Here is a 26,121-nt window from a genome sequence, read left to right as displayed (position 1 = left end):
GCGCCATTGAGCATAACGACACATTTTAATCGCTGAATCGTAAGACGTCTGTGAAAAGAAGTAACTTATAGTCAGCACGAATGTGTGCACTCAATACATCGATGTAAAAAGATGTTATTTATTTCAGCAAGAAGGGCCCAATTAGCTGCTAGACTCTATTGTAAGGGCGTCCTGCGATAGTACAGATGTTGTAAGTCCAGATCTTAGTGACACAAGCATGGTTACAAAGGTTGCGATACTAACAGCAAGTATCGGTCCACGCTTAATATGTTACAGGGCTAGGGAACCGATCGAAAAACACAACCAAAGATGACTACATTATTCTACGAACGAAAATAGAGAAAATAAACTTTTACATTTAACAAAGCAAACACAATTAGTAACAGGGAACTTTCAGAATGATCCACACAGACTTCGGCTCGTGCTTCTTTGCCTATTATGAATGACAGACAAATCAAAGTGTCCATGTCAAAACATGCATCTAGCGTAAAACATTCCTTAAATAGCATGCAGACAACCTTTACAGCTGTGAGATGTACAGGCAAGAGCTCACCTTTTTTGACTGGCGAGTGGTATGCAGATAGCACTGCTGATGAACTCCCTGCAGAGCCAACAGTGGTAGCATGGCGACAGACAGCAAGGGCTCAGATCAATGATTAAACAAATTCAGACTCTTTTGGGAAACAAATATTTGTTTGCTGGGTTTGTAAGTATGTTGAACTTCTTAGCCAAACCGTGCTAAAAGGGTTTGACTGATGTCAACACAGCCTACTTCTAATGTACATCGTTTTATGGAAGAAAAAAAAACCAAAACATTTTATGGCAATTTAAATGAATCGTAAACAAGCAGAAGCACTCGACAAATTCAAAGAAGCTTTACAACAACGATTAAGGTCCGTGGAGGAACAAAGCGTAAAAATAAATAAACATGGACAGAAGACAACAATAATAATTAAAGCATACAAAAGGTCCGTCCAGAAACATATCAAAATACAACACAGGTATTGAGTATGAGTAGAATAGATTACCGTGCATTTTATTTATAATAAGATGACAGAATTTATGCGCGATTAGCTCACCCATCCTCTAAATTCAGGGCTCCACTCCACAAGGTCGAGTACTTGATTTCATCCTTCCCTTTCTCGTTCGCCCTCCATTTCGCTGAAAATCATTAAGTACTGTAATCAATAGACATGTATTTTACATTTTCAAACTACTGTCATTAAACATTTTAAAAACGCCACATATTAACATTTGCTTAAACACAGATCGGCAAGATAGAAACACGTTTTGAAATAATGTTTCGACAATTCATGTATTACATTTTGATTTAATTAATGTATTGTTGTGCAAAAGCAGAAATATGACAAATGTATTCTCATGTAATTTGTGGCAGTGAGCCCGTTCACCATCATTCTATCCCCTGCTTTTCATAACCGGTTTAGCTTGTTGTCGGAGTATACGTGCATCACAACGTGATGTTTCGGGTCTGCACATTGCCTCAATAAAAATACATATTTTTTTAAAATGCATTTTCGTGTAATGCACTCGACGTTGGTAGCATTCGCCACTACTCTTGGCTAGACTTTCAATCAGTTTGTAAAGCGTGTGAATCCCAACAGGATGTGAATCTTACGCTGCAAAAACACGGCTATCTGCTCGTGCGCAATGACCATCAGATCGTTGGTGGGCGAAAGAGACACCACGCAGTCCTGCAGCCAGAAGTCATTCTGTGACTTCCCCGTGACCTCCTCTTCAGGCACCACCTCCTAGGCGAGCACCGTTCATTCACAAGCGGTCATTACGAACGCAAAGACCCGCCTCACGCGACCACACTTCTTCACACAGCAGAGAGCAAAGGACTGTTTTTTAGATCACTGGCTCATCTTGTATAGGAGGTGTAATGTGCCAAGTCATGCTAATAGCATCTCAAATGCACGCTGCTATCTCGTCCTGCTGTGTTCATTAAATTTAATTTAATTCTAGCTCATTCAATATCTAGACGAGGTCAGTTAACAATATGGCATTGATTTCAAGCCTCATGTCTCTCTTTTCAGAATGGTGTTAGAAATGGCATCTGTTTGTAATGATGGTTTGAAATTTAGCGTGTTTTTTTAATCATAATATTGTATTGGTACCCCATTCTGATTCTCCAATGAGTACAAAACTACGAAGATGGAGCCAGTGTTAGCCTTACCCATCAGGACGAAAAAATAGATTTGCCATACTACAACAGACTGCCAAAAGTATTTATTGCACCAAACTATAATTTCCGGTGTTCTTAATAGACGGCCAAAGTTCCATGAAATTAAAGTCAGATTATAGACCTGAGTAGTATCGATACTATTGACCAGACTTGGGGTAAATGACAATTGTAATTGAGTAATTTGTAATGAATTGCAATCACATTGTAATTTTTGCTAACGGTGCTACTGTAATTGACCCAGGTATGCTATTGACACGCAAGCTGTTGTTTTGAATGCAACTGCGAAAAATAGTGTGCTAGTATATCAAAGGCAATGCGATTCGGACTGTAATAATTAAACTTAAGTTTATTTATATTTGTTACACAAACGATCCCGTGTAGTCAATACCCTGGCTATTTTACAAAGGAGATTCGTGGTGCGTGAGCTCAGAAACAACAACAAAAACCGTCAATATTGCAGAGAGCTAGTACAGGGTCCTTAAGGAATGTTGCACTATTACATACAGACCAAAACAAGTGAATGAGAATTACAGCACTTAGTTTTCTAGTTAGATTGTGTCAATACTGAATTAAGTCAAATGGAAAATTGCTGCAATGACAACAGTACTTTTTGTAATCCTTACGACTAGTTAAACTGTCAATACTGAATCTAGTAAAATGGAAAATTGCTGCAATGACATCAGTCATTTTTTTTATAATCCTTATGACTCAACGACTCAAAATATCCTTGTTATCATCTTCTAACATTTCACCCCACAGGTGCTGCAACATCAAAATTCACTTAAGGTGAACTGTCCAGAAATAAAGTCTAGCAAAAGAGAAACACAATGCGATGTGTAAAAACACCCCAACTGTAAGTATCCGTCCTTGGTGGCGTCCTCGTCTGATTAAGTGAAATGCAGCCACGTACAAAATCACATTTGCGGTAGGCATCAGTACGAAGAACTACATGAAGCTGGGAGCGAGAGTCCAACCTTGTCTTTGGTTTCGGGAAGGTCCCATGACCCCCAGTTGTCATCCTCCCAGCCAACTTCTTTTTCTGAACAGCATTAGTAAAAAATAATGTCAATATCCAGCATTAACGTTCGAATTTTCTTTATTACATACATAAATGCGTGCAAAAAAAAATGTCATAGCTTTACTCACTTATGGCATCAGTGATAAACAAATCGGGTAAAATGATGTAAGCCGTTAATTAACTTGGACACACATTGTGAAGGCCTCTTTACCATTCCCTGCATGCTGGGAAAAAAGAGTTTGTAATGTTCATCTCAACCTCAAAACAAAGAGGACCGTTTAAGCTGGGAGTGGCCGAACATTATCCCAGTGTTAATGCATGCCCATTGTACTCAACGCAATTTCAAGTGACGACAAGCCGGCTGGCGCCTTAACAGCAGGACAAGAGCATGTGAATTGTGTACCTTCTCTGCTTGCGTCAGTGGCTGACCGTTTTGTAGTGAAGAAGACACAAACATGGTTGTTAGAAAGATCCCCTCGTTCTAGAGTACATTAACAGAATCCGATTGATCTGTATTAATACTGGTCTGGTGGAATCCGATGAGATGTCCAATAGACATTAACACGCTTCCTCTCAGTCTAACGATATATGAAGAGCACACTGGGTTCAGAGGTTTGTAAGCAAACTTGCTCAAATGTTCCTGGTGTGCGGCTGGGTTGTGATCCAGGTTTAGGACCTCACTGAGACGAGATGTAACCCAAGTTTAATATTCGAGAGAGACGTGACCTGGCTTTAAGATGTCACAAAATCATCATTGGGGTTCGGAGCTCCCAGAGTAAAAATGCAAGCTCGGTATGAAACCTTACAAAGACATGGTAAGCCCAAGGTTTTCGATATGAAAAATCTAGATTTAAGATATTACAGTGGACGAGAACCAGGGTTAACACCACACAGTGACGAGACCTAGGTTTACTATCTGACATAAACAAGTTGTGACCTGGGGTTAGGATCTCACCAAAAGACAAGATGTAACCAGTTATTTTTGGGAACTGACAGAGCTGGATATAAATCCAGGCCAGACAATTTCCACATAGAATGAAGCAGCTATACTTAAAAGATAACGTCACTTGACCGATTCGGATGTGAGACCTCTGCTGCCAAACTGGAGCTGGCCACGAGCACAATTCAGGTACAGGCAATCCTCCACTCTCTCTACAACCACTTCATCCCTGCACTCGTGGAGAGATGAGGAGGTGGAGTGTTCAATAACACAAGAATACCCGGGCAGGTTGTTTTATTTTGGTGGGGCTGATGGTGAGGGCCCACCTCTTTTTTACATGGTTCAGGTTCAAAAGAAGGGTCTCCAACTTCTCAAGAGCAAGCATTTACCAGGGTATGAGCCACACATTAACCGCACCTGAGCATCGATCACACTCCCATAGTATCTGTAGCAGATTGCCATGGAAGGCTTCTCGAACTACGTGGTCAAAAAATTGTAAACATCGTGTAGGAGCCAAAGTACATCCATGTCCCACTCCAAGGTGCCCTGGGAATGGCTTCTACCCTCGGCCACGTAGCGTTACCAGGGCTTGTTCATCATCATAAAGGTCCATAATGATCATGAACAGAGGAATCAGGGACCCTGAAAGCACAATAAACCCAAAGCCACTCACACACAAATATAGGAGGCATTTAAATTTGAGACGATGTTCGCTGCTCAAACCTCTTTTCCTCGTCTCCTGCTTGAGGTTTGGGAAGAGGAGATCTCGAACTGAGCCGATGTCCTGGAACTGACAGAACTCGTTCAGGGAGCAAGACATTGCAGCTTCTTCTGCAGGGATGTTCCTCCTCTGTGATGTGGCACCGTGTTTCTTAACGTCTGTGTATGTATTATAGATTATATTCGTCTTTATATGTGTGTGCGTACAGGTACGTGTGTATTTTTTACCTCTACAAGTGTGTTGTTTATGTGTGTATGCGCAGTATTACCATGTATACCCGAGTGTAAACAGTATGTACATATATCTGTATGTGTACTGACGGGATATGAATAACGTGTTTGTGTGTGCAATTGTCTGAGACTGATTACGTGTGAACGTGAGTATGTTTATACGTATAAGAGTGTATGTGTGACAGCGTATGTCTCATATGTACATCGTATACGTCCGCGTGTATGCCAAAATGAGTGTGTCTTTGTGTATGTGAAAGTGTAGATTCCGTGTAAACGTTATGTATGCGCCTCAGAAGCATACACCTACACACACCTCCACTGCTACTCTATACGTGTGTACGCGAATGCCGGCCTACGTGTCTTTGCGCACATGACAGTGCGGGGTTTATGTCAGCGTGCGCAGGTGTGTGTGTACACCTTGAGTGTGTGTGTGTGAGTGTGTACACACGTGTGTACGTGTGTGTGTACGTGTGTAAGTGTGTAAGAATGTAAACGTATCCGCGTCTCCCGTCACCACTCAGAGAGGCCCAGGCAGGCCGGCAGGAAGCCTGCGGTGACGTCAACGACACATCGCCGCGCGGTGACGTCACGCGAGCCTCGCGTTCGTTGGTCCCAACGAGCTCGATTGCGTCACTGCAATGGAAAGGAAGCGGGGGGGAGGTGGTGTTTGGTGGTGACGTCATTGTCGAGACGCGACAACGTGACGTCGATTGTCGAGACACAACAACGTGACGTCGATTGTCGAGACGCAACAACGTGACGTCGATTGTCGAGACTCAACAACGTGACGTCATTGTTGACAGTCGCTGGAAACGGAGTCACGCGTTACGGAAGTTTTAAAAATGTGGCGCCAAATCTCTCGGCGGAGGGCCTTGGGGTGTGTTTAAAGTGTCCAGTCTCACGTTATATTTGTTTTATACGTTCTGTCAAGTACGTAGGTCATTGTTAAAGCAACGTTAGCTCAATGGGGAGGTCCCTCGATCCCGTATGCTGCTCCTCACGTCCTACAACTCGGTCATGAAGAGGAAATCCTGGTCATGTCCGACCACCTGAAGCCTCTTCTCGTCGGCGTTTGTCTCGCGACTTAACCTCGCGTAACAACTTCGCCTCCCTTACCACCCCTCCTCCACCCACCCCACCCATCCGAATGTGCCTGCGAGTCACACCGCAGTATGTATGCTGAACTTCTTTCGCGCCGTACTTAAGCCGACCGCGCTAATCGGAGGTGGGTTTCGAGGCGAGTTCGCGTTGTGTTTGCGAGCGATTCGCACTCGAGGCCATGGAGGAGCTCATCATCAACCCGCGCGTGCAGGCGGCGCTCAGGCGAGGTAGGGCGGCGGCGCAGTCGCTTCCACGCGAACCGGTTTATTGCTTCTTTAAAACCACGCGCGCACAGCGACACTGACACGCCACAGCGAGGGGACAACGACAGCCGCGGTTAGCCAATGAGAGACGTCACCGTGGCGGCTTCGTGCGCCAGGCTAGGTGCACCTGGGAGGCCACGTGCAGTTTGGAAGGCTCGCTGCCGACCAGAGGTCACGGTGCCGCCCAGAGGTCACGCTGGCGACCAGAGGTCACGTGCCGGTCAGAGGTCACGGTGCCGACCGGAGGTCAGGTCACGGTGCCGACCAGAGGTCACGGTGCCGACCAGAGGTCACGGTGACCCAGGCGCTATGGGTTCACTGACTTGGGACGGTATCGCAACGACAAGCCGACGTTCACCACTGACGTCAAGGCGGCGCTTGTGCCAGGCTAAGTGCAATTTGAGGCCGCGTGAAGTGTGTCGTAAGGCCCGCTGGCAGGAGGCCACGGAACACTTTATCAGTACTTAATCACACATTCCCACACAAACACCCTACTACCACACGCATGGCAGTACCACATTCACAGACAAAACACTTACCACACGCGTACCCGCACTACGTACACATCACTGCCACTGCACATACACAGCAATATACAGAACCAGGATAACCACTGTTCGCTGCCCCCACATTGGTGCTGATTTTATGGACTTCTGACCGCGATTAGGGCTTAGCTCTACAATTGAGCACTTTGTTCGCACTCGGCTGAGTTGTGTGATTTGTTTTTATTAAATTAAAAAAGCCACAAGTTTTAACGACGCCAAGAGCACTGAGGTTTTCTGGGTTTTAATTCGTCCTGATGCCCACTCTGGGCGGGTTTTTTTCTTCCGGAAAAGAATCTGGCACTGAAATGGTTGTTGACCAAACACTTGAAGTCGGACCCTCCCCAGAATGAGAACTGCGACTCATGCAAAACTTGTCTGGATAGTGGACTGTGACTAAGGACTATACAGTATTGCACCTCGTAAAGTATCATCGTCTTCAAAGTGATTTAAAAAATCACAGCTAACGTTTCGAGATTGAGTCATCTGAAGCTTAAAACAGTGCAAGTACATTACCATGACATAATAACTACCCTGATGTAATCACAGCAATTCCGCCAACGTCTCTCAAAGGAGTTCATCTCAGTGGGTTCTTAACTGCCTAATTAAAACACATTCCTGCGGAGGGAGCTGGTAGGAACGTTGGATTGCTCGGTCAATGGCCAGGGTCAACGGCGGCGTGGTGTATTCCGCAAATATCCCCGACTGTGAGGGCGGGCACAAGCCGGCGTGAGTAGGTTAAACGTTGAGTTTTAGAAGGGCACCACGGGGTGACCAGCCCCTCCCCACCCAGCCCCACCCAGCCCCTCCCTCCCCACCCAGCCCCTCCCGACGGATGGACGGACACAATAATCCCCTGTGGGCTGGTGTAGCCAGGAGGTTCCTACCAGTACGACATTCTACAATGTATTACTGTTTAAACTTGTTGCGTAATCTGTTTTGGCCTGTGGCTGAAATCTTACTTGCACGACAGTCATTGAATTGTCGGGCACCAATGACTGGAAGGAAGGCTGATTTTAATTTGCCACGCATTTGTTGTCATCTGTTGTTTGGCCTGGGGCAGCTTGTTTTGTATATGTCATTGTGTGCAATCCTAAATGGGGGCTGCAGTGGAATCTATAATAGAGTAGTGTATTTTAACGTAAAAGTGACTAACCAACACAAATCAATAAATACTTTTATCACAAACCCCTTTACAAACTGCTTCGACTGGCTCTCACACGTGTGTATGACAACATGCTGCAATGCCATTAAGAAGTTGGCAAGACTCGCACTTTTGATCACTTGTGCGCTGCTGTTTTGGCCCATGTGCCTTGGTTGTTTGTGGTAAAATCCCAAATCCCCATTGTCTGTGGGAACGCATGGGCCCTGAGGTGGCATCGGGGGAGATGCCAAGGGGCTCAGAGGTGTATGGGAGTCCGAGCCAGCCCATTACACAGAGATGGCATAAGGCCCCGAGTGGATTATGGGAGAATGGTAAAACACCATAATCCATTCAAATGTGTCGTGTGGCAGAGATAAGTACATTGGTAAATGTTACTTTTTGTGTGGGAAGATTAATCATGGTTTTTAGAAACAATGTACCGCGTAAAAAAAAAAACTCTTTCTGAACGGAAGCGTGTGGGTGGTGTTCTGCATGAGGTCGGCTGGAGAGAGTCCCTCCGAGCCCACAAGCTGCAGAAACACGGCTTCTCTTTCCAAAAATCCTGGCTCCGATTCCCACTGGGCTCCCAGCGAGTTGTGTTCCTTTTGAACAGGTTTCAACAGGAACCCAGCATGAATTTGGAAAAAAGAAAGGAAGTAAATAATACAATTTCCGTGGGTGTCGCTTAGCAGCAAGATCCCAGTTGATCGTAATTACGTTACAAAGTAACTCAATTGCAAGATGCTTGCAGGTTACACGTTGAATGCCTGTTGTGCATTTGTCGTCTCTGTCCAGCGCACATCTACACGTTGAAAGAGGTCATCTGTCTTTCTGGACCTGACCTGGAGCGCATGACGAAGCTGTCCAGTACGGACGTGAAACACCTGCATCGTGCTGTTGCTACTGCACTCTTTAACCGCCCTGCAGTCACAGGTAATGAACAAACCTGTTTGTAAAATAAGTGCAGCTGAATGGGAGCCGTTTAGCCTTTTGCTCCCATGCTGTAAAAAAGTAGGATCATTACCAAACCATTTTCAGAGGCTTCAGAGAAAAGTAATAGACCTTTTATATACTTATGCTGCACAATATTTGAAAAATATAAAAATGTGTTATTTTTTTATAGCTCCTTCCCAATTCTTTGTAGTCACACTTCATTGACCATAACTGCTCTCGACAAAAAAACTAATTTAGCACTTGCCTCCACAGTGCAACTTAAAAATACAATACAATTGTGTTTTATAAGTTTTAAAATACAATATTCTCACAGTGATTTTTGAGAAGGGATAACGGCTCCCAAAATGGATCATGTGAAAAATGTTACGTTAAGAAATATTGCACAGCATTACGTAGTCTTGACTAAAAATTCAACAAGAAATAGGGATGAGATTCGTTCATGGTGGTGGTGGAGAATAGATGGCGTTCAGATTCTTGTCTTTTGGACACCACATGCGTGCTCTTGTACAATTTCACTGACAGCTTTACAGATGTGGCGAGGAGAGTGCTCGGGGCAGGGGGTCCGTCTGAGCCTGGGCTGCCCCGTGCTGGACGCCTTTCTCCGAGGAGGCTTCCCGGTGCCCGGCGTAAGCGAGCTGGTCGGGGAAAGCGCCGCGGGCAAGACGCAGATCTGCATGCAGCTCAGCTTGACCGTGCAGTACCCGCGCGAGTACGGGGGACTTGGAGCAGGTGCCGCATTCAGATTGGGCTCCGGGGTCTGGGGACGGGTGGCATCTTAAGCCCGGTTCACACACAGCGAATATTGCAGACCGATAACGGGGAGGGACTGTCGCCAAGAGAAGAGCTGTCACAGCGCGTTGTTTGTTATCTTTGTACATGTAACCTTATGTGCTTTTGAAATTTATTGAGCGACACAAGAACTGCTTTTTTGTGTTTAGTTTGTTATCCTTCCCCCACACCTCCGATTAGTGCAATTGGCTACAATCAGGGCGAAATAAGTTCATGCATACATACAAAGCCCAATCGGAGACAATTATATTGTGTCTGATTCGATGCGCCAGCCCAGGTCATGCGCTTTTTCTATCAGAGTTGTTTCACTGGAAGTTATATCATGTCAATGTCTGGTCACCCAATGTTTCTCCGTGCTTCAGATGACATTCAGAATTAATCGCTTGTTTGAGCGGGCAACAATTTCATCCAGAATAGATCCATGTCAGTCGGTGTTGCTGTGTAAAAAATCACTTCTCCCCTGCCCCGACATAATACATTCTTCACTGATTAACAAAAATTTGCCATTCACATGTAAGCTACATATCAATGCTTGATCACGTGCATTGTGTATGTTCATTTGATTGGAATTTGTGCTTCAATCACAGCATAATTTCAAATTCACAAAGGTGTAGTTCATAATAAAAACATTTTAGAGATGGAAGAAAACATTGTGTTAATTTCAGATGTTGGAGGAAATATGTTAAATGTTCACTTCTTCGAAATTTGCACGTCGATGGTGTAATCTGAGCAATAGAAACTATATTTGAAGGACCATACTGACTGATATTTGTGAAATTATATGGAGCCTAAATTAAACCTTGTCTTCATATTCTTGGTTCTTTTGGTAAAGTCACATAGAAGGGAAATAATAAAATGATAAAGAAATAAAACATAATAAGATAAAATTCTCACGATGTTTCGGCCACAACGCAAGCAGCCGTCCTCCCTGAGGACGGCTACGTGACTTAACCGAAAGAACCAAGAATATGAATCCATGGAGTCACCAAAGCTTTAAATCGAAAATTAAACCTTGTCTCTTAAACTACTTAATTTTCATTGCTTCGTTACCACCAAGGTAAACTTATATTGTCTCGTGTCTAAATTTGGCCTCAGACTTCCTTTTCTCCTCCTTCATTCCATATAAGAGCCTTACCCATCCGACTCGGTGTGAGATTCGCGCGTATTGATGCTGTGTTACTGCTTTTGTTTCATTTTCACTGCAACTGAGCTAAGTGTTTTCTGGCAAACTCCCCCCCCACCCCCATATATAAACTGAGGCTGATCTGTTCTGTCACAGGGGCTGTGTACGTGTGCACCGAAGATGCATTTCCCAATAAGCGCCTCGTTCAAATGATCCAAGCTCAGGCCAAAATGAGAAAGGACGTTCCGCCAGATGTTCTTGCAAAGATCTCCTTCGGGGAGAACATTTACATTGAGCACGCAGCAGATGTTGTGAGTAGAGGGCAACCACAACCTCCTCAGAATGGAAACTGACACGGACAAATTTGGAACAATAAACATGAAACCAAAGCATTGCTCTAAATGTGCTTTAAAAATGTAATGCATTTCTGAATCGAAAGTCTTATCTAATTATCTCTTATTTGTCATTTTTAACATCTTCCACGGTGGGGTTGCGGAAGGCCTCCTTGTACACTTGCATCACCCGCCGCCTGCCGGTGCTGCTGTCCCGCGGTGTTGTGCGGCTGATCATCGTGGACTCGATCGCGGCGTTGTTCCGCTCCGAGTTCTCCGTGCACGAGGCCGTGGCACGGGCACAGCAGCTGCGCAAGTTCGGTGCTCAGCTGCACGAGTTGAGCAACACGTACTCGGCGCCCGTCATCTGTGTCAACCAGGTCAGCTGCCGTAGTGTCATCACACAACAACACAACACTCCCAAGTGCAATCATCCAGGTTGGGAAATGTTTTTCTTCTAGAAATAGGTTTTTACCCTTTCAGTTGGTACACAAACTGACACCTTTATAGTGCTCCTTTTGGCATCATCTGGTCCAACCCATGTGAGACTAGGCTCTAAGGAAAGCTGTCTCGGGTGTGAACCAATCAACATCAAGGACAGTGCATACATTATCAGAGTTATGTTTTTTGTTTGCATTATGACTGCAGGTATTGTGGTCTATGCAAACATGACTCCTTGTAAAAAAAGGTGTCAGTTTTGTTGCCAGATAGAAGGGTAGAAAACCAATTATCAACCTATTACTATATTTTGCCACTGGTAAAGGAGGTCTCATAATGTTTTTCTTCTCTTAAGCTATGGCTATGTAATACTGCGGACATCTTCAGCTCCTGAAGAAGACCTAAGAAGTGAAAGCTTGAGTGAAGAAATATTCAACGTGACCTATCCCGGAAGACCAAACTCGGATTACAAGTCGCTTTGAAAACCTACCTGTTTTCTTTGGGAGGTGGTATGGAGATTAAATGCAAATGAGATTAAAGTACGGTAAATAAGCAGATGAAGATACTTCCTGGAGACAGATGTTGGCAAAGGATAAAAGAAGGGTCTTTGAGCTTGAACAGGGGAAGGGTTTGGAGTGCAGACGGCCATTGGAAGGACATCAGATACTCGGGGCAGTTATAGAGCAGGAGCAACCTGCCATTGAATGGAAGTTGACAGACGACCTCAGGTTACTAGTGCGAAGTTAAAGGAGGTGTGGCTGGGAATAGAGTGAGGTCACAGTGCAGAGATATGTGGAGGTGAGTCCTGGAGGATTTTGAAAACCACTACCTGAATGAATGGCAGTGAACATTTGTAAATTCTGCAGGGAACATGAAATTATTTTTTTGCTGCAATAATTTTAATAGTAATAGATATGTGTGTTTTTGCAGGTTTCTGGAAATGTTTCTGGCCAAGACCATGGATCAGGTGCACAGAGGTGATGGAGTTTTGCCATTTATTTTACTGTCGATTGTGAATGGTCTTTAACACCAAATGTGAGCATCATAGTGTTATTAAAAGTCTTGACCTCATACATATATGTCAACATGGTTTGAAACATTGCTGGAAGGTTACAGCCAAGGAAAATGCTCTTTGTGCTTTATACCAAAATTAGCCCATAAGTAATAACGTGTTGAAGCTAGTCGGCTTCAATGCCTAACATTGGGCATTGCTCATTTCTGAGGCAGTTGTGGACATTCCACATTAGTAGAGACCTTTCTCTATGAGAAAAACGGTAATTATCTTGTAACAAGTAGGCACCATAATAAGGCACTGCCCCCCCCCCCCTCCTTACCCACCAGCAATTCAATGAATTCCACAATATTGTTATTTCGTTTATTTTTTACCATATTATATGAATTGTCAAATTTGTTTACTTATTTGTACAGTTGTATGCATACAATTAACTTCAACGTAGAATTAGCAAATCGTTTGCATATATTTAGCCAAATATGTTCGTAGTTCTCACATTTCTAACTTGATGAATGTATCTTACACAAAATAATTGATCTGAATCAATGAATCGATACGTCCCCACATGCTTAGCAACCCCTGCTTGGTAATGCGGTAACCAGTTGGCTCGTGTGTGTTGCAGTAAAGTTATCCCTGCACTGGGCATCACCTGGGCCCACATGCAGCTCATGCGGATAATGTTGAGCCGGGGCCACGCAGAGGGCACAGCGCCCACCGGTGCTGGCACGTGGCGAGAAGCAGGCGCCCCCACCACGCGCGCACACGCTCGCAACCGAGACGTGCCCCAACAGCCGGATGTCGTACGCACCATGGAGCTCGTGTTCGCGCCACACCTCCCCCAGTCGTCTTGCCGCTATGCAGTCACCGCGCACGGGGTTGTGGGTCTCGAGTAGCACCACAGCTGTCGCTCGCCACCCACCCACACCGGAGGCGTTGGATCAAATGCACTTGAGTTAAGATGGAAGCAAATAGTTGAAACCGATAAGCTGCTCAGTGTTTTTGTCTTCGCAGACGACAATCAAATCAACCTTAATCCACCCCATCTCAGAGCTCAAGCTAAGCCAGGTGGAGCCTGGTTTGTACTTGAATGGAATACTGCCTCAAAATATCAGTTGTAGACTTAGCATGTAAAAGTGGCCACTCGGCCAGGATAATGAAATACACTTTTTTTTATTTCTGCAGAGCTTTAAATGATGTCCCCTCACATGTCTCGGTTTTATCTGATTAAGTCCCCCTTATATTTGCACCCACATTCCAAAAACCCTTACATGGAATTGGTCAAACATCCCAATGCAGGACTTTCCTGAAAAAGAGTTGAGACTCCTGAGTAAAGAGCATTTATATTGCTGGTATTCTGTTAAGATTTTTTTTTTCAGATTTAAAAATAACATTTTTGTGCACCACGTGGTTTCATTTACATTTTTGTCAACACGTGACATGTGGAGCGTCTCATAATAATGGAAAATATTTGAGGAAAAGAATGTCCAGTTCCACAAATATTGACTGGAGAACTTTGTGCTGTAGCTATATTTTTGCTGCGTTATGTAAAATATTAAGGGTGGTTTTAAAAATCTATAAAATACCTGAACTACATGTGTTAAATACTGTAATTATATTGTGTCATGTTAATATAATTTATTTCAAGGATTCTATTGTATTCGCATAATTAAAGGAACAAGATACTGTAACCAAGTTCAGCCTTGAACGATCATTTTGGCTTGCGTTAATTGTCTTACAAGCAAACCTGATCCTCCCAATGCCTGTGTTTCCAAATATAGTTCGTGTTTGAAAACTGCTATACATCACGATTATGCCACTCCTACATCATGCGTGTCAGAATGAACACTAAATTGCGCACATACACCTGACCGGCTTAAGCCAGAGACGCCTTGCAAATTCGCAATTAAAATGTATTTACAGATTCTGAAACCATCCATATGATCAGTGGCATAGCAGATAATTTTCCAATGTGTAATTTTATAATGTTCTTTGCAGGCAATCTTTCATTTAATAGTCTTATAGTGGCTGGTGCTTAACTTACACGATTTAATTGTACAAATTTGGAGTAGGGTTTTTGTAAAAGAATAGCATTGGATGACTAATTTAAATCTATTTCTTACCCACTAAGCAAACAATGCTGTTAAATTGTTCAATCTGATTAAATGTGTTTACATTGAATTTGCAAATAGTGCCAGTTACAGAACCACATTGAACAAACAAAAGATCAGCTACTTCTACTTATTGTAACACATTCTTTCCATAGGTGTGACAAGGAAGAGATTGTTTGAAATGTACACGTGCTGTGTTTTATTGTGCTGGCTGTATGTGACCAGACCATGAGCCCCCGGGCTCTTATTCACACTACAATCAATCATTTAGCAGGTAGCTTTATTTCTATTGCTGTTTTGTCACATAAATATTATAGAACCTTATTCTTAGATTCGTTACTGCCCTTTTACTGTGAACATCAACACGCCAATGCAGACTGTCAGTGCCTTATAATATCATAAAGCACTATCAATGCGCTGTTGCCATCTCATAGTTCTATGCCACAATCCATCTCGCTTCTACTCATGAACCTATTTATTAACTTCCATCTTTGCAGTGGTCATCTCTGTCATTCATTCACTAGTCTCATCCATTGGCCATCATTATCGTACTGTGTCCTATCCAATACATTTCAAGGGTTATTACAATGTCTCTATTTGATCTATACACTATTTTTGTCTCGGTGTAATCCATAGCACAGTAAAGAAAATATCACAAGTGCACTTCGGTGGTGATGGGGGGGGATAAGCGTGTTAAATTACTACATTCATCCATGCAGTGTGAACGTTTTGGGCTGTATGTCGTATATTAATAGCTTCATAGCCCTAACCCTTGGCCTCCACGTGGGTGAATCTGTTAAGTGTAGTAATGACACGGTAATGTATTGTGTATGCTGTGTACTAACACTGCAGAGAATTGTACCTCCAAGACATAAATAATTGTCCCACTTATTATGTTTTAAGCCTAAGATTAGGCGTACATTTTCATAATAATGTTATGGTTTGTTTAAACCCCCTTAGTGAACTTTAAATTCCTTCTTGTAACTTCAAAATTAAATAATGTAATTATACACTCATGCATGATTGGCAAGCAGTATTTGACTGGGAAGCTCGTGGAAAAAAAACATCACGCAATGCCCGGGCGGTGGCAGCTTGAGCTGGGAATGTTTTGAACAGTTTAAGACCGAGAGGCCTGTGATGTGATGCCTGGTGACAAACCCATCCCCTCGTCCTCCAAATCAGGGCAGTAGTCGAGCTGCGAATGTGGAGGGACCTGCCAAAAGGGCTGGAATTTTAATCTAAAACATTGTTTTCGTATGCACTAATTATAAATTACAAGCAATGCTTTATAAGAAAACCTGACTCCCACCACCATCCATCCCAGAATAATTCCCTCATCAAAACTCTACACCATAGAGCTCGATGTATTTCTGACCATCATCACCTAGCCAGTGAACTGGAGCACGTACACCAAGATGAATGGATATTCAGACTACAAAATCCGTAAAGCTATCACCCCAACCGTTGGGAAAGAACCGTCTGAGGACCCAATCAAGACCACCACCTTGCCATAAATAGCAGGGGTCACCAAAAATATTTCCAAAATCATGAACAAACAAGATCCAGGTTCGATTTAACACAGTACGTAAATTCGTGATCTGATTTGATCTGGGAAGGATGTGATCTCTGACATGCAATACCTCTGCGTCTACAAACTAAGCTGTCTGCGTCAGTTACATTGGGGAAACTAAGCGACATGTCTTGGACCGTGTTCGTGAACATACGGCAGGTCTGAAACACGGTAGGACCAATACCTCGGCCGTGGCTGATTATTGTTTTAATGCGGTGGGCTCACGAAATAGATTTCTCTAAAACGAAGGTACTTTGCAAACTCACTGGCTATCAACAAAGATTCGTTCATGAAGCCATCCATTTATATAGACAGACACAATTTCAACCGAGAAGATGGGTACAAACTGAGCAATCATTAGAAGGACGTTATTAACCAGTTTAAGTCACAACTGGCTGTGATGTTCCCATCCTACCACTTTCCGATGTTAGGTATTTTCGGCTCTGATTTTTTTACATTAACAGATTCAATTTCTCACACCAACACAGCCACCTTGCTCGTCATCCTCGAGGTTGCTGCTCGGCGATCTCCCATTAACATGCTAATCTCTCACATTAACATGCTAATCTCTCACATTAACATGCTAATCTCTCATATTAACATAGCCACCTCGGCGCGCTCGCTGTGGAGGATGATCGGCGATCTTACATTGGCATGCTAATTTTTGCCTGGCGGCCCTTTGGTGGATAACCCACCATCGGCCGCAGTCGATGCCCACCACTTACACGAACATTGGCTGCTGACATTTGGGCTACACCTATTTCATAGCTTTATAAACAGTTTGTCTTTAGAAGCTTTTCTGATGCCGACCGCTTGTGTTGCGATCGAAACGTAGTTTTTTGTAAAAAAAATTGGGCCTACCTATGTGACTTTACCAAAAGACCCAAAGAATATGAATAAGAAAACTTGGTTTAATTTTCGCTTGCGGAGTACTGGTTGAGAATTATATTACTCTATAGTCTGTACAAATGGAAAGACAACTATCGTCTGAAAACATAAAAATAGTATATTTACGTGAAAACATTTTCAAGGGCTGATTAAAAACTATGTTTAGTGGCAGTTGGGGTTATCTTTCAAACCATCCTTTAATCATGTCTGAGAATTTGCTTGTGTTAATGCTGGATATATGTTCGTGCAAACTGCTGCTGTGATGTTGGATTATTGACATTTTTAAAAATTTATATTCTCTTTGTTCTTATAACAAACCTTTTGTCTCCAGGGGGCTCTCATCCCATCATAAATGCTAAACCTACCTTTGGACGAATGTACATTAAAGCTGGAATTGTGAGCGGTGAAGCAAAAGAGGCTGAAAAGGCACGGTTGAGAAAGCATCAGAGAGCAAATGTCATGTTCCAAAAAATCATTATAAAATTGACTATTTCTCTTAAGTGCAATAATAATCATTATTCAGTGTATTACACTGAATAAAATTCACCCCAGACAGTTTTAGCAAGTTATTCCAATCACAAATGAAACAATATGAACGCAAGTCTTTTTAAGTACAGAAAACACCAATTCAAAATGCGTCTGAATGTTAATTTGTACTTAATTTAAAATTATGTTTATTCTTTTTACAGCTCTGCTATAGTTTCATCATTGTCAACAGCCATGATCTGTCAATTGCTGGATGAAGGCCTCCCCACTCTGTTGTCAGCCCTCAGGGTCTTCATATGCCACAATCCGCCTCGCTCCTGCACACGAGCTGATGTCATTCTTCCATCTGGGGAGGGTCATCGTTTTGGGTGCGTTCTCTTGGGCATGTCACCAACCTCTTTCATGGCCATCACCCCCTTCTAGTCATGACGTGTCCTGCTCAAGCTCACTTTTCTGAACAATAAATGTCTTTAATTTGTGTATTTAGTTCATTCGTTGCACGGTTCTTATTTTAGTCTCAATTGTTTTTAAATGTCACTTTGCTTTGAATGCCATCTGTCAAATGACTCAAAAGCCAAGTGTACGTCATTAGTACATATTGCGAAATGAAATGAATCAACGAGTAGGTCTGGGGGGGTGTCCTAGCAAAAGAGAACTGAAAGACACGCAAAGCGAAGGCTGGGAGAAAATTTACTGACACGTGACGTTAACGAAAACAAAATTAGTTCGTCAAAGCAACCAAAATATTTGAGCCGAGCAAGGAACCAGATTCTTGTAGTTGGTTACTTGTGTAGTGACATAGTGCTGACCTTTGGACAGCAGCTGCAACTGCAGGTGGGCACTTAGCGCACACGCCGCTAGGCATATACGCGGGTGTGCCGGCAGGGCGGAGGAACTGGGGCAAGGGTCATGGTAGACCTCGTATGGAAGCCTCTGGAACCCTCTGGAGGGTTTGAGAAGGGAGGCGCGGCTAGGGCGGAGCCAAGATGCGCCGAGGGGAATAAAAGCAGCGGAGAGTGGGAGCTCCGGGCTGCCGGTTCTGGGATTGGACTCGTCTCTTTGGGTCTTTCGGTAAAGTCACGTAGATAGGTTTAAAGAAAATAACAAAAAAACTACGACGTTTCGATCGCAACACGAGCGGTCGTCATCAGGTGGAGAAGAAAGAGGAGTTAGCCTCTAAAGGCAAACTGTTTATAAAGGTCTATAAAGGTGAACCCAACAACAAAAAATGGGGATGACTGCCTCCTGCGACGACCTCGTCTCGGACTGAGTGTGTGTGACGCACGCCAACCACACACACAGACGACACTACACTTGCATTCCGCATATTTCTTATCCAGAAAGTGCACAAATCTGTAGACTGGTTTCACATTTAAAATGAACATTCATTCGGTTGCCGCAAGTGGAAACTTTAAGAAGTGGAAAACTGGAAGCAAAAATCTAACTTTGAATCTGGAGGCAAGAAAGAGTAATTGAAGTGAAGCAAATGTAAATATGGAACTAAAAACAAGACTCAAACTTTGAGGTTTAAGTACCGTACATTAAAATCTAGAAGCAAGGGGGGAGGACACCTCAGTGCTGCCCGTCAATTGGTCACATTCGCTCAATTTATTTTGATGGTGACCCCAACACAAGAGGAATACTGCAAGCCATCAGCAAGAGCTGATGCTTTTTGGTAAAGCACAATGGCCGAGTGCATTTTGTACACCTTTCCGCGAGATGTTTGAAACTGAATGTTAGCAAGCGAGAAGCAAAGGCTGGAAGCAACAAAAAAAAGCTAAACTGGAAGCAAAGTTTAAAGAAAGGGAGAAACTGGAGTCTCCGTGGTGATTGGTCAGAGGGCAGCGGCTCCACCAATGGTGAGCGAGGACGCGGGTGTTGTCAGTGGGCTGGGTCGTGGGTACGCCACCTCCAGCCCCGCCTGTACACCTGTTTTGCATAAACTCCGCCCCTTGGGGCGTGGCCAACCACGAAGCCACCGCCTACTTTTTCACTTTGAGCCAATGGGGTGTGGGGGGAAAGAGGCACGGGCGCGGTGGAGAGGGAGGGGGGAAAGAGCTCGCGCATGACGTCACTAAACCCGCCGCGCCGTTGTTTGTTTAATTATTTACGTAGTCGTTTGTGGGAGGGCGCGGAGACAGAGGGAGAGGGGGGGCAGAGCAAGAGAGGTGGGGGGGCAGGGCGAGAGAGGGGGTGGGGTGGCAGGGCGAGAGAGGGGGGGCAGAGCAAGTGAGGTGGGGGGGGCAGGGCGAGAGAGGTGGGGGGGGCAGGGCGAGAGAGGGGGGGGGCAGAGCGAGAGAGGTGGGGGGGGCAGGGCGAGAGAGGTGGGGGGGGGCAGGGCGAGAGAGGGGGTGGGGGGGCAGGGCGAGAGAGGGGGGGCAGAGCAAGAGAGGTGGGGGGGGCAGGGCGAGAGAGGTGGGGGGGGCAGGGCGAGAGAGGGGGGGGGGCAGAGCGAGAGGGGTGGGGGGGCAGGGCGAGAGAGGGGGCGGGCAGAGCGAGAGAGGTGGGGGTGCAGGGCGAGAGAGGGGGGGCAGAGCGAGAGAGGGAATGGGGGGGAAATCGAGAGAGGTGGGGGGGCAGGGCGAGAGAGGTGGGGGGGCAGGGCGAGAGAGGGGGGGGCAGAGCGAGAGAGGTGGGGGGGGCAGGGCGAGAGAGGGGGCGGGCAGAGCGAGTGGGGGGGCGAGTGAGGGAGGGGCGGGGCGAGTGGGGGGCGGGGCGAGCGGGGCAGGGCGAGTGGGGGGCGGGGCGAGCGGGGCAGGGCGAGGGGGGGGGGCGAGTGAGGGGAGAGCAGGACGAGTGGGGGCGGGGCGAGTGGGGGGGCGGGGCGGGGCGAGTGGGGGGGCGGGGCGGGGCGAGTGGAGGGGGGCGGGGCGAGTGGGGGGGGGCGGGGCGAGTGGGGGGGGCGGGGCGAGTGGGGGGCGGGGCGAGTGGGGGGGCGGGGCAGAGCGAGCGAGTGCGCGCGCGCGGCTCCCCTCGCAAAATATCCCTCCGCCGCTGTGTGGAAGAAGGAGTGGAGGAGGAGGAGGCGGTGGTGGTGGTAGCGGGCAAAGGGGGTGTCTCGCTCGGGGGTTGGGGGAGGGAGGGAGGGACGGAGCGACCGACCGAACGAGCGAGCGAGCCGAAGCACGGACCGCATCGCCGCTGCCGCCAACCGAGGCGGAAAAAAACACGCCGCGCCGCGTGCCGTGCAGAGCTTTTTGTGCCGCACGCAGCAGCAGCAGCCGCCGCCGTGGAGGGAGGGAGGAGGCGAAAAATGCCGCGCCCGTGACCGACCCGGCGCGATAATTCCTCCAGCGATTTAAACGGCGGAACCCCACCAAGTGAACAAGTCGAAAGAGCTCAGCGGCGTTGGCTTTCGCGTGTTGTTTTTGAAAATTATTTTAGTGTTTTGTGAAAGCGTGAGGAGGTGGTGGTGGGTGGTGGTGGTGGGTGGTGGACTTCGTTGCTGTGGCGCCCGGGAGCCGCGTCCGAGTGGCCCAGGCGCGGCCCAGCGGTGCCGGGAAGCCGCGGCGGCGTCATCATCATCTCTTCTTCATCAGCTCGTCAATTTGCACTTCGTCTTTTAGTCGTCATCGTCTACTTGGTAGTTGACGGCTGAGTGCTGCTGCTGCTGCTGCTGGAGCCGAGGCTCTGGGCGTCCGAGACGCAACTTTGTCCGCCTTCGTGGGGGGGCCGTGAGGGGCTCCCGGCGTCGTTATCGGCGTTATTCAGAGGTTTTTACTTTGGGGTTTTTTTTCTTTGTAAAACAAAAACATTGTTTTTGGTCTATAATTGGCTGTTTTATAATTAGTTTTTACTCAGCGATTTTGGTATTTTTTCCCCCCTCATTTATATTGGAGAGGAATTGTGGGGTTTTTTAATAATGTTTTGCAACCGTACTTGAGCTGTAATTAAATAACGATATTAAAACTGAGAGTGATTTGTATATAACAGTATAGTTTACTCTCTGCCCAATTAAACCACGTTTTATTTTTACAAATTGTACTTTTTTTATCCTGTGAAATAATTGTACCTGTTTTCAGCACATTTTCTAAATCTACGTTTCTAGTTTCACGGTTTATTTAGAAGCCTTCAATTGTTACCAATTGCACCAAGTTTGTAATTTCTCTAATCCCGATCACGACCGTGACATTCTTTTACACATTTGTTTGCAAACTCTTCCTGGGGGGTGGTGCATACAAAACAGTAACACCACCACCACAAAACCCACCTTAACATTGGTGCAATTGTGTTTTTTCCCCATCACCTCATTCGTTTACTTCCACATCTTCACATGTTAAAGAACAACAGTATTGTTAGACAGATACCACGCCAGTGAGGTGGCTTGAGACACACCCCCACCACCACGACCACCACCACCACCCAATTCACCACCGGTGGCAGCTCTTTCAAGAGGGCCCAACACAAACACTCAAGATGTCTGCCAGAACGCCATTACCCACCGTCAATGAACGCGACACGGAGAACGTAAGTGTTGTCATTGCAGATCTCTATTTTTTTTTAAACTACACCAACACTCTCGCACACAACCCGCGTTTGCCTCCGTTTGTCCGAGACGAGGTCGTTCTTGTCGTCGTCTTCGTGCCACTGTTGACTTGTTTCGTGCGGAACGACGTTTTTGAGGTCGGCCCCGGCTGAACCCCACTCGCTTCCCGTATCGCTGAGCTGTACACCATGCAGCTCCTTGTATTGTTTAAGGCTACGGTATGCTGTGTTGTAGCTTTTATGCCATGGTACACGTCCTGTCGAGGTTTCAATCCGAGGCAGGTTGCCGCCTGGGTAGTTAGTTGCTGGATGAGCGACCACCATGGCCAAACAGGTTGTTCTAGGCTGCGCGTCCACTTAGTGTGTATCCGAGGGGTAGTGTATTGGCAATTGTATTGTACTTCTGTGCTCCCACGTATATGCCCTGTCTGCCTTCAACCCACACGCGGACTAGCGTGGTGAAATATGGTCAAGTAAACCCCCGCATAGCGTGGCCCCGAAATGACCCAATCCAGCAGTGGATCGTCTTATATTACGTGTGCATTTGCACGATGTGTACATTGTTGCGTCTATAATTTCTGCTTCTGGATGTTGTGGGTTGGGCCCCTTGTACAGAAACAATTGCGGTAAATGTTTAACCCAGGGGCGTAGCCTTTATTTTTCACTGGTGGTGTATTGGGGGGGGGGGTCGCAGAGCAGTTCAAGTAGGGGCCATTTAAACTGCTGATAGACACACGCACGTGCACTGTTACGACACCGTAAACGGGACGCTACTGTTAATGTTTCCAATCGGTCGTACCACGCGAGGTTTAGCCGAACAGTTAGTCGTGGCTGATAAGTGAGATATCTACGCACCGTTACACTTGAGACTGGTCTTAAGCGTATGGCATCTAATATACATTGATGATTGGTGGTGGTACCGGTGGGGGGGAGGGAGGAGTAGAAATGTGTCCACCACCCCTCCAAAGCTCAGCTACTTAGGCTACGCCTTTGGGGGAGGCAGCGGTGTAAGTTTTCGGCTTGGTTGCATTGTTAGGACTAAAGTTTTGGGCGACGTGACCATGCTGTGTAAACCACCCTATTACCCCCCAACCCCATCCCACAACACCACCGTCCGCATTGTCGTAGAAGAATAATGGTAGGATGTGCGGTAGGGTGACCCAGAGGGTGCTAGAGCAAGGACGAATGGCCCCATTGAGTTGTTTGACGGGCCGGACCAAAGCAGTTTTATGGCACGGGGCTGTGTCGTAAGTCCCCCCCCCACCCCCACACTGTGAGTTCGGTACCACGCGTTAACAATTTTCATTGTGTATTGCCTCGTATTCTCTCTGACCAGGGCCTGCGTCACCTGTTGTGTCGAATGTGCTTCTTGTCACATTTTTGTTGGCAATCGCACACCAATGCAATGTGTGTATTCGACTTTGTCAAGTTGTGAATCTGACCTCGACCTTTATGTCATCGCTGCTTACAACAGTGCTGCGTTGACATTTTTTAAAGGGTACATCATTGAGGGACTGCCTCTTGATGGCAGATATTGGTTTATTGTCTTGTTTGTGAAGTGACATTTGTCTGCTTTTCACGTATCTTGAACAAAGTCTCAATGTCCAATGGTTTGGAATTGACATGTTAATGACTTGTGCACTCGTTAACACTTGAAAGCAAAACATCAATTTTGTTCATAACCTGGAAACGAAAGCACTGTTTTTATTGAAATTCCGATTTGTGAAAATCAATGCCACTGGTTGCAGTTATAATAGGATGTGATCAATTATTTATGACCGAAGGCCCATATATTTTGCCATTTCTAGCACACATCAGCAGTAGATGGAGCTCCGGATACAAACGTGGTCACCAAGCCCAGCCGAAGCAGTGGAGCCCGTTGTAGAAATTCCATCACTGTGGCAGAAGTGGAGCACGCGCACATTGGAACCTACCGGCTCCTCAAAACCATCGGCAAGGGGAACTTCGCCAAGGTCAAGCTCGCTCGGCACACCCTGACCGGCCGAGAGGTAACGATGATCAAGCCAAGAGCTCTTGCTTACTCTGCATTGCTGTCAACATTTCCTTCACCTGAAGTCGAGCCTGCGACCAATTATGGCTCTTAGCTTGCACAGGGGTGGGGGGTTCTTGAGGTCCGCGTTGTGTCAGAGATTGTGCGTTTCGTGCTTGTGAAGGCAATAATTCGGTCGCTGATACTGTATAAGCCAAACTTTCCCTTTAACATTCCTGTGCACAATAGGCTGTACATAGATTATATTACTCACAATTAGATTGGAATAAGTCAGACAATACTAACATGAGAATTTATACATTTCTTTGTGTAAGCTTCAGTTTTTTTAATGTTAACTACTGTAGAACATTATTTGATATCAATCTTAAAATTTTAGCACAAGATGTTGCAAACGACAGTTTTTTTCAGTTTGAGTCATTGTTTTTATAATGTATATCCCATTTTTAGGTGGCAGTTAAAATTATAGACAAGACGCAGCTGAACCCATCAAGCTTACAAAAGGTAAGAACGAATGTAAGTGTTGGATGCTCTAAAGGTTCACATTAACTTGCTTTTCGTTTGACTGATCAAACACTTAAAGTTCATTCAGCAACGCGCTCTGAAGTTGATTACTTCAGGGCCGTAGGGAAGGGATGGACGTAAGCTGACAAACAAGTTGGGGACACTGGTAATTGAAATAATGGGCGCAGCTGTACCTGCACAGCGGTCAGTGTAAGTGCCACATTCGTTTCCTACGTAGAAACTCTGCTGCGCAGTTTTCGTACACAGTACACGTCAGTTCGGTTTTAAATAGTGGTCCCAAAATACAAATAGTATCTGGATGTCATTGTGCTGTAGGATAATAGAGGTTAGGAATGCACACACGTGGACAGGTACGCAAGGTTGTGGCTTTAAATCAAACTGTAGAAGCAATTGTCAATTATTTTTGTATATACAGAATTCCTTTATAATGGATCGTAAGGATTTCAGTTCAGTTGTATTCATTAAAGAAAATGTGAGGGAAGAGTATTCTCACGTACTGTTTATTGAAGGAATTCGGCTGAGTGATTTGGTGACGAGTGATTATTTAGAAGAGAAATAAGGAAACGAGCAAGACATCCGATGGGATTTGAATGTTTTATTTCTTGACATCGGCCGTGACCTTTTTTGATTGCGTAGTGTAGTTTCCATGGTGATTCAGTGTGGGCAAGACTAAAGGCATAATACAGTGGGTGTTGTGGGATGTCTCAACTCGATCCTCCAGACGTTTGGGTGTGGTGCTCATTCAGAGTTTTGTGGCATGCCGTGGCGTTTATAGCAAGCAGGATTACACACTGCCGATGTGGCATTCGCATTATTACTGTATACGGGTCGTTTGTCTCTGCCAGATTTGCCGAGTGCATTTTGCATGAGCACATTCCACCATCCTTGCATGTATAATTCATTGCTGTAAAATACAAGGTGATTATGTCCACCGGGTGAAATTCTACCGTCATCTTTAACCACACTTTTGATCGCCAGCCTTCTGATTAAATGTTTTTTTTGTTATATGAATACCGTACTTCCAAAGAGTGGCATGAAGTATTCACTGCAAAAACGTGCAGTCCACTGTCAGGGCCTTGTCGGACGTAAATTCCATCCTCCTTTCCCTCTGTGTACACAATGGATTTTTAAAAAGAAATGTACAATGTCATCTCCACAATAGAATCCTTTCCGATGAAACATTTTCTTTTAAAATGTGTTTGCAATGATGTTGCTTCGGTCATTATGGAATGCACTGC

At 45.4% G+C, this 26,121-nt stretch overlaps 3 protein-coding genes across 8 annotated transcripts in view; 2 read left to right on the top strand and 1 right to left on the bottom strand.

Moving 5' to 3' along the window:
• The window catches only part of RAB3GAP2 (RAB3 GTPase activating non-catalytic protein subunit 2), a 40,286-nt gene extending 34,606 nt beyond the window's left edge, over nt 1–5,680 (bottom strand). Inside the window, exons 1-6 of the mRNA XM_061559017.1 lie at nt 4,888–5,680; nt 3,628–3,648; nt 3,181–3,245; nt 1,637–1,769; nt 1,080–1,161; nt 554–601 (exon numbers count right to left, since the gene is read on the bottom strand). Coding sequence (XP_061415001.1) covers nt 554–601; nt 1,080–1,161; nt 1,637–1,769; nt 3,181–3,245; nt 3,628–3,648; nt 4,888–4,984 — 446 coding nt within the window. The 5' untranslated portion in view covers nt 4,985–5,680. The remainder of the gene's footprint in view (nt 1–553; nt 602–1,079; nt 1,162–1,636; nt 1,770–3,180; nt 3,246–3,627; nt 3,649–4,887) is intronic.
• A 251-nt stretch (nt 5,681–5,931) lies between these two features.
• XRCC3 (X-ray repair cross complementing 3) lies at nt 5,932–17,038 on the top strand. Its single transcript, XM_061559016.1, has 7 exons — nt 5,932–6,443; nt 8,961–9,098; nt 9,642–9,848; nt 11,188–11,342; nt 11,531–11,743; nt 12,732–12,778; nt 13,436–17,038. Exons 1-7 carry the CDS (start codon nt 6,395–6,397, stop codon nt 13,704–13,706), a joined length of 1,080 nt encoding a protein of 359 aa, XP_061415000.1. The 5' UTR covers nt 5,932–6,394; the 3' UTR covers nt 13,707–17,038.
• A 3,914-nt stretch (nt 17,039–20,952) lies between these two features.
• LOC133347078 (MAP/microtubule affinity-regulating kinase 3-like) overlaps nt 20,953–26,121 on the top strand; it is a 48,808-nt gene continuing 43,639 nt past the window's right edge. For 2 of the 6 annotated variants that reach the window (XM_061559011.1, XM_061559015.1), the window contains exons 1-3: nt 20,956–22,332; nt 24,159–24,359; nt 24,809–24,862. In XM_061559011.1, the coding sequence (XP_061414995.1) occupies nt 22,282–22,332; nt 24,159–24,359; nt 24,809–24,862 (306 nt within the window). In that variant the 5' untranslated portion in view covers nt 20,956–22,281. Of the gene's footprint in view, nt 22,333–24,158; nt 24,360–24,808; nt 24,875–26,121 lie in introns of all 6 variants that reach the window. The other 4 variants (XM_061559010.1, XM_061559014.1, XM_061559012.1 and 1 more) reach the window with 4 other exon arrangements.

The sequence above is a fragment of the Lethenteron reissneri genome, chromosome 25 (assembly GCF_015708825.2).
Source record: "Lethenteron reissneri isolate LAM-NWPU_2019-01 chromosome 25, ASM1570882v1, whole genome shotgun sequence".
NCBI lineage: Eukaryota > Metazoa > Chordata > Hyperoartia > Petromyzontiformes > Petromyzontidae > Lethenteron > Lethenteron reissneri.
The sequence above is the reverse complement of the archived record's forward strand: the minus strand, read 5'-3'. Positions and strand labels throughout refer to the sequence as shown.

Bases quoted from the DNA above. Each gene is read 5' to 3' on its own strand.
- XRCC3 (XM_061559016.1), top strand. From the start codon at position 6,395: ATGGAGGAGCTCATCATCAACCCGCGCGTGCAGGCGGCGCTCAGGCGA. The intron at 9,099-9,641 runs GTAATGAACAAA...TTTCACTGACAG, and splicing joins TAACCGCCCTGCAGTCACAG to CTTTACAGATGTGGCGAGGA. The intron at 11,343-11,530 runs GTGAGTAGAGGG...GGGTTGCGGAAG, and splicing joins TTGAGCACGCAGCAGATGTT to GCCTCCTTGTACACTTGCAT.